This window comes from Salvelinus alpinus, chromosome 2 (assembly GCF_045679555.1).
Source record: "Salvelinus alpinus chromosome 2, SLU_Salpinus.1, whole genome shotgun sequence".
In the NCBI taxonomy this organism is placed as follows: domain Eukaryota; kingdom Metazoa; phylum Chordata; class Actinopteri; order Salmoniformes; family Salmonidae; genus Salvelinus; species Salvelinus alpinus.
The window spans coordinates 109128571-109137165 of NC_092087.1; the positions used below are offsets into that span (position 1 = coordinate 109128571).

Here is an 8595-nt window from a genome sequence, read left to right on the forward strand (position 1 = left end):
TATACTAGGAGAGAGGGGTACCCCTACACAGAACTGAATCAAAGATGGCAAACATTAATACTAGAAGAGAGGGGTACCCCTACACAGAACTGAACTGAATCAAATATGGCGAACAGAAATACTAGGAGAGGGGAACCCCTACACAGAACTGAACTGAATCAAAGATGGCGGACAGAAATACTAGGATTGAAGCAAATGTAAGGGATTATAACGTCATAACGAATCATGCAAAAACATGTACAGTTGACAGGAATGTTAGTTCATGTAGAGACAAACGATTATGCATTTTTTTTAAATCATAGTTCATTTACGAAAATCGTGATTTAGCCAGCTAGCTGACTAGCTAACATTAGCCAGCTAGCTGGCTAGCTTTATGGGTGTTGTGACATGAGTATGAAATTGTAATTCTGGTTGTTTTAGGAACTCCTGAAACAACCAGCAAACCAGGCTGTCGTTTTGGGAAACAGTGGATGTATAGAATCTAGCTAGCTGAAGAATTTACTGCAAATTGAATGTACAATTTTGTAAGCTTTCCTTGCTTATATTTGCCATGCAGATAGATGAAATCACGTAGCTAGCTATGTTCTTGCTTATTGTGCAGTGGATGATTAAAATCCCTGTATGCCCATGGATGTGTAGCTAGCTATCTAGCCGATCTGTGTATGGACCCAAACGTTTGGTATACATATTAGTTCAGAACCTAGCTATGAACCTCAGCTATCATAGCCAGTTGTATCAACTTCAAAACAGCCTGAATGACATTAATGAAGCCTATGGATTGAGTAGAATATAATATCATGTTGTGCCAAGAATGCAAGTCGTATATACATGTAGTTATTACCATGCATGAGATCCCCACATTGTAGCCTGTACATTTAATATATTCACTGATCATGTACTCTACCTTGGCAAATAAATGTGCAGTTTAGGTATGAATGTCTTTGAGATGATTATTCAGTCATATCCAATACCAGGAGTATCAAATTCCAGTCTTTGAATGACGCTGTGTCTTCATGTATGTATTACAATTATACACTTCAACAGTGTTTACCAATCTTGGTCCTGGGACATCAATGGTTACACATTGTAACTAATGGACTAGAAACAGGATTTAACTAGTTAATTCATATATACAGAAACATAATGTTAAAAACAGAACACTACACTTCCTATGCATCATGTAAATACTCCAACACCGGTTCATCTCAACATCTAATGCCCTTCATCTGCATGATCTGATAAACACAGGATAGGTGGAGTATTTCATCACATTACACTTCATTTCAACCAGTAGAGAATGTGAAAAGCTTTATTGAAAAGCTCATTATCCAAGTGTTATAAATACAAGTTCAATCTGTACTTCAATGCACATCTGTTGTGCATTATAAAAACAGAGGAAGAAAGAGGAGGTGGAGAGAGAGGTGTAAAAGACAGAAAGGGAAAGAGGTAAGCACATAGGAGCAGGGAAGGCAGCACATGATTAATGAATCACAGTGCTACATAAATATTCTCTCAGCTCATCACAATTACTATTACTAATAATGTAATGGCCTAAAGGTTATCTTAAAAGCAGGTGAGGTGGCGATGATGGGACTGGGGGTTGGCATCCTCTCACATCAAAACATATCTGCAGACGAGAGACAGATGGAGAGAGAGAGAGCATGTTTAAGCCTTGTGTTTTTATTTTTTATTCTAACATTGTTAATCATCAATCAGGAGGTGAAATGCAAAACTGACATTTACATTTACATTTAAGTCATTTAGCAGACGCTCTTATCCAGAGCGACTTACAAATTGGTGCATTCACCTTATGATATCCAGTGGAACAACCACTTTACAATAGTGCATCTAACTCTTTTAAGGGGGGGGGGGGTTAGAAGGATTACTTTATCCTATCCTAGGTATTCCTTAAAGAGGTGGGGTTTCAGGTGTCTCCAGAAGGTGGTGATTGACTCCGCTGACCTGGCGTCGTGAGGGAGTTTGTTCCACCATTGGGGTGCCAGAGCAGCGAACAGTTTTGACTGGGCTGAGCGGGAACTGTACTTCCTCAGAGGTAGGGAGGCGAGCAGGCCAGAGGTGGATGAACGCAGTGCCAACCGTGATGGCGAGATCATGGAACGGGCAGTCCTTCCCCGGGAGGAAGACTGGGCAGTCCTTCCCCGGGAGGAAGAGCAGCTCCGTCTTGCCGAGGTTCAGCTTGAGGTGGTGATCCGTCATCCACACTGATATGTCTGCCAGACATGCAGAGATGCGATTCACCACCTGGTTATCAGAGGGGGGAAAGGAGAAGATTAATTGTGTGTCGTCTGCATAGCAATGATAGGAGAGACCATGTGAGGATATGACAGAGCCAAGTGACTTGGTGTATAGCGAGAATAGGAGAGGGCCTAGAACAGAGCCCTGGGGGACACCAGTGGTGAGAGCACGTGGTGCGGAGACAGATTCTCGCCACGCCACCTGGTAGGAGCGACCTGTCAGGTAGGACGCAATCCAAGCGTGGGCCGCGCCGGAGATGCCCAGCTCGGAGAGGGTGGAGAGGAGGATCTGATGGTTCACAGTATCAAAGGCAGCCGATAGGTCTAGAAGGATGAGAGCAGAGGAGAGAGAGCTGACCTTGGATCATTAACTCTGGGACTACTGCATCTATCTGTATTTCAATGTAAAGCATCTCTTTAATAATACTTCCTGTATAATATAAACTGACCTGGGATCATTAACTCTGGGACTACTGCATCTATCTGTATTTCAATGTAAAGCATCTCTTTAATAATTCTTCCTGTATAATATAAACTGACCTGGGATCATTAACTCTGGGACTACTGCATCTGTCTTTATTTCAATGTAAAGCATCTCTTTAATAATACTTCCTGTATAATATAAACTGACCTGGGATCATTAGCTCTGGGACTACTGCATCTGTCTTTATTTCAATGTAAAGCATCTCTTTAATAATACTTCCTGTATAATATAAACTGACCTGGGATCATTAGCTCTGGGACTACTGCATCTATCTGTATTTCAATGTAAAGCATCTCTTTAATAATACTTCTGTTGACCTGACCAAGTGACCTCTCCCCTCTGATCATGCTGTGCCCTCGATGTAGCCAGTTCAGATGCAGGAGGGGTTCACCGACACAGCTGATATAACCTAGAGGACTTAGGGAGAAGGGGAGAGAGGGATGAAGTGAAGGAGAGAGACTGTTATTGAGAAAATAAGGTAGTTAAAGCCACAGTGTTCAATAGGAATCTGTGTGTGGCCTCACCTGGTGTCCACACCACACTAAGTGGCTGCAGAGTACTTTATGCTAGTGTAACGGATGTGAAATGGCTAGCCAGTTAGCGGTGGTGCGCGCTACTAGCATTTCAATCAGTTACGTCACTTGCTCTGAGACTTAAGTAGGGTTGCCCCTTGCTCTGCAAGGGCCGCGGCTTTTGTGGAGCGATGGGTAACGATGCTTCGTGGGTGTCAGTTGTTGATGTGTGCAGAGGGTCCCTGGTTCGCGCCCGGGTATGGGCGAGGGGACGGTTTAAAGTTATACTGTTACACTGAAAAACATGAACGGACCAACAAGGACAAACAATATAGCGTAGTTATAGAAATAATGAAGTGTCTTACTATTCTCTATGGTTGGCCCTCTTGCCTATTCTTTGAAGGTGGAAGGAGCCACAGTTATACACCTGAACCTGCTTACTGCACAACACAATCCATCAATCAGATTGATACATGAGTGTGTAGGTGTGGGTTATAGGGTGTCTAATTGTTCTACTTTTTTTTTTCTTCAATATTAGTGATATAAAATAGCCTGTTTTGTTTTTGCACAGACATCACACCCTTACCTCAACAGCACCCTCACCTGAGAAGTAGAAATCAAAGGGAGAGAAACTGTGAATTGAATAACTGCAGTTGACATAGCTAAGTAAATGGAAGAATAATCTTATTGCAATGTGAATGGCTCTTAAAAGAGCCTTTGGTTGTGCATCGTGTAGTCTATGGTGTTGCCAGGGAACAGCACCCTCTTAAAAGAGCCTTTGGTTGTGCATAGTGTAGTCTATGGTGTTGCTAGGGAATAGCACCCTCTTAAAAGAGCCTTTGGTTGTGCATAGTGTAGTCATCATTATTCAAGATTATCCGTAATCCTGGTAGCATCCACATTCATGTAGACTTGTTGGACCCCATCCTTGAAACATCCTGCAGAGCAGCAGACTTCTCCTCTGGGACACGGCGGCGAGCTGCAGATCCCCTCCTGGTCCTCGTGTCCATCCTCATGAAGTTACGCAGGACACAGGTAGCCTTCACACATCTGAATTCCTCCAGGAGGCAGTCCCAGATGACCCTGGTCACCCAACCTTGCAGTGCCCTACACGGTAACTGTAGGCAATCGTTTTGAAGGAATCTCCAGTTACAAGGTATCTGTAGGAATACGGAAGACAATGTAATTATTAGACTGTTACATCACCAGGTCATTGTGGATTACTAAAGTATAATATCCCTGATAACAAATCATGATAACATTGGATTGATAGATGCATGGGCACACATATGTGCATGTGTAGCATGTGACAATAACAGGATCATATCAAGGACAGCATCACAAATGAATACATAAATACCACTTGAAGCTTGATGATGAGTTGATCATTTGAATCAGCTGTGCAGTGCTGAGGCAAAAACAACAATGTGCCTCTTTGAGTCCCCAGGACTGAGAACCACTGCTCTTCATTGGGACCTCTTCATATGTAGACTGGCTTTCATAGCGCTTTTTATCTGAGGACAGAAAACCTCACAAGAAGCACACTTCATTATAGTCAAATTACACCACACTGAATATTATGTTACTATTATCTCTGTGCTCACTTCTAGGGACAGGAACTACACAAAAGTACCTGCCCTATCCAGAATAGCCTCCTCTCTCACTGACAGTTGGGGCTGCTATCCTTTCACCCTCCTCCATGGCTGTTAGCTAGCTACCTACAAATGCATTTGGAGTTTGTTTTTTTACAGTGATAAATACATCAAGATAGCTAGATAATATGACGTTAGACAGCTGATGATATTTAATTCACTTAGCTATCTATCTATACAGACTGGTTACCTATTTAGATATGATATGAAAGTATTGTGTGAAATTATTTTGATGTTAAAGTATTTTAAATTATTTTGATGTGATATGAAAGTATTGTGTGAAATAATTGTTATGTGATATGAAAGTATTATGTGAAATTATTTTGAGGAGTAACGGGGGCAGAGAATCAGCAGTAGAAACAATAACAAAGCGTACACCCTGCCCGTTGAGAATCGATTCACATTTAGATGGAATATTTGACTATTTTAGCTGCCAGAGCCAGTCTACCTCTGAAAATAACATACAGTCCTTGGACCTTGAGGAGTAACGGGGGCAGCAATCAGCAGTAGAAACAATAACAAAGCGTACTCCCTGCCTGTTTCAGTAAAAAGCTGAGGGATGGGGCTGGAGAAATGCAACCATTCATGATATCAACATTCTAGTTATAACCATGTTTTGAGGATATACAGTGTTCGTTTATATTTACTGATAAACATTGGAGTAAAAAAATGCTTATATTTTGGGTTCTGATGGGGTACAACAGTTGAACTAAGCTCATGAGGCATTTATAAGGGAATTCTTCAAGAAACAATGGGTACATGTCATTAATGTATAAGTCCCAAAATGGATGTAACAACTGCTGATTGCCCCTTTAAGACTACATATTGGGCTAATCTAATAGGAGATATTGAGGACTACAGTATTTCAGGCATTGTCATTGGATGCATTTGATCAATTGTTAACGTTTTGTTGATGGTCCACTCTTGATGTTCTACACGTTACAGTGTAGCTTCAGCCATTCCTACAGAACAACATTACAGTGTAGAACCCCTTTACTGCATATTGGTTCAACGACTGCAGAGACGGTACTTACTGGGGTTAAACGGATCTCCAACCTCCTCTTCTTTCACACCAAAAACTACATCCTCCTCTTTCTCTTCCTCCTCTTCTTTTACTGTAACATCCTCCTCCTCCTCTTTCACTCTGAACGCGTCTTCCTCTTCTTTCACTGTAACAGCCCCATCCTCTACCTCTTCTTTCACTGTAACAGCCTCCTCTTCCTCCTCCTCTTTCACGACAACGTCCAGCCACAGACCTCCTTTCTCCGTCCAGCAGACCTCCTCTTCTTCAACGAGAGGGGAGAAGTTTAGGGAGCTCATGTTCGGGGATGTTAGCTAGCTAGCTATCATTAGCGACTAGGCTAGTGCTAACTTAACCAGCCAGCTACTATAGCTGACTAATACAAAATAACGTAATATTAAATTAAATAGGTTAACAAGTAGATACGACAGAAGTGTGTCTAAAACACAGTAGCTAATATACACCGAAAGCGTATAAATAGCTTGAATCTTTCGGCTATGTTGGCTAGCAAGCTACCGAGGTGGTTGACGAGCTGTTTCTGAAGAACCGTCCACTAGATTATACGTCACGCTGGCAGCGTCGCCTGAAAGACTCACATCGCCGTCTGCTGACTGGAGGGGAAACGCAGTTGAGGATCATATTTTATTTTCAGACAAAGATTATTTTAAATGGATTTAATTAAATAATACTATTATATTGAGACATACATAGACAGGAATGTGTTGATTGATTAGTGCGAATAAAAAATGGTTACTACAGCACATTTAAGGCAGTTTCATTAAGTTATATTACATCTAAATTAGAGGCTAGCTACTGTAGGTCCATACTGCTCCTACATGGTGTAACAATACATCATGTAGATGTATATAATGAACAGACTAGGTCTATACTGCTTCTACATTATTATGTGTTATTTATTTCTCCTTTATTTAACCAGGTCGGCAAGTTGAGAACAAGTTCTCATTTACAACTGCGACCTGGCCAAGATAAAGCAAAGCAGTTCGACACATACAACAACACAGAGTTACACATGGAGAAAAACAAACATACAGTCAATAATACAGTAGAAAAATAAGTCTATATACAATGTGAGCAAATGAGGTGAGATAAGGGAAGTAAAGGCAAAAAAAGGCCATGGTGGCGAAGTAAATACAATATAGCAAGTAAAACACTAGAATGATAGATTTGCAGTGGAAGAATGTGCAAAGTAGAGATAGAAATAATGGGGTGCAAAGGAGCAAAATAAATAAATACAGTAGGGGGAGAGGTAGTTGTTTGGGCTAAATTATAGATGGGCTATGTACAGGTGCAGTAATCTGTGAGCTGCTCTGACAGCTGGTGCTTAAAGCTAGTGAGGGAGATAAGTGTTTCCAGTTTCAGAGATTTTTGTAGCTCGTTCGTATTAATGCAGATATTATGGACCTTTTATTTAAAACATGTAATTAAACTATAATTGTAGCTCCTTTAATTTAGACCCAAAATGTATTTGCTATGTGTGCTATTGCCCGGCTATTAAAAGGAACAGGCGACTATTTGAGACTCAGCCTCAGAAATGTTTGGTCACATGGAATCAAGTGGTCACTAGATGTCTACGGTGCCAAATAGAATTGTAGTTGGGGGTGTTGGGAGTGTTGAGTGTGTTGATATAACGGCAATAATGTCATAATTCCACTTTTAACAACCATCAGAATTTGTTAAAAAAAGGTTATGCCTGAGTGGCACAGCGATCTAAGGTACTAGATCACAGTGTTAGAGGCGTCACTATAGACCCGAGTGGTGCAGCAGTCTAAGGTACTAGATCACAGTGTTAGAGGTGTCACTATAGACCTGAGTGGTGCAGCAGTCTAAGGTACTAGATCACAGTGTTAGAGGTGTCACTATAGACCCGAGTGGTGCAGCAGTCTAAGGTACTAGATCACAGTGTTAGAGGTGTCACTATAGACCCTAGTGGTGCAGCGATCTAAGGTACTGTATCACAGTGTTAGAGGTGTCACTATAGACCCGAGTGGTGCAGCAGTCTAAGGTACTAGATCACAGTGTTAGAGGTGTCACTATAGACCCGAGTGGTGCAGCAGTCTAAGGTACTAGATCACAGTGTTAGAGGTGTCACTATAGACCCGAGTGGCACAGCGATCTAAGGTACTGTATCACAGTGTTAGAGGTGTCACTATAGACCCGAGTGGTGCAGCGGTCTAAGGTACTAGATCACAGTGTTAGAGGTGTCACTATAGACCCGAGTGGTGCAGCAGTCTAAGGTACTAGATCACAGTGTTAGAGGTGTCACTATAGACCCGAGTGGTGCAGCAGTCTAAGGTACTAGATCACAGTGTTAGAGGTGTCACTATAGACCAGAGTGGTGCAGCGATCTAAGGTACTGTATCACAGTGTTAGAGGTGTCACTATAGACCAGAGTGGTGCAGCAGTCTAAGGTACTAGATCACAGTGTTAGAGGTGTCACTATAGACCCGAGTGGTGCAGCAGTCTAAGGTACTAGATCACAGTGTTAGAGGTGTCACTATAGACCCGAGTGGTGCAGCAGTCTAAGGTACTGTATCACAGTGTTAGAGGTGTCACTATAGACCCGAGTGGTGCAGCGGTCTAAGGTACTAGATCACAGTGTTAGAGGTGTCACTATAGACCCGAGTGGTGCAGCGATCTAAGGTACTAGATC

At 41.9% G+C, this 8595-nt stretch overlaps 1 protein-coding gene across 2 annotated transcripts in view; it reads right to left on the reverse strand.

Annotated features, from left to right (window-relative positions):
- Nucleotides 1–6533, reverse strand: part of LOC139547888 (zinc finger protein 271-like) — a 163197-nt gene extending 156664 nt beyond the window's left edge. For both annotated transcript variants that reach the window (XM_071357046.1, XM_071357055.1), the window contains exon 1: nucleotides 5938–6533. In XM_071357046.1, coding sequence (XP_071213147.1) covers nucleotides 5938–6223 — 286 coding nt within the window. In that variant the 5' untranslated portion in view covers nucleotides 6224–6533. The remainder of the gene's footprint in view (nucleotides 1–5937) is intronic.
- Between the last annotated feature and the right edge of the window lie 2062 nt (nucleotides 6534–8595).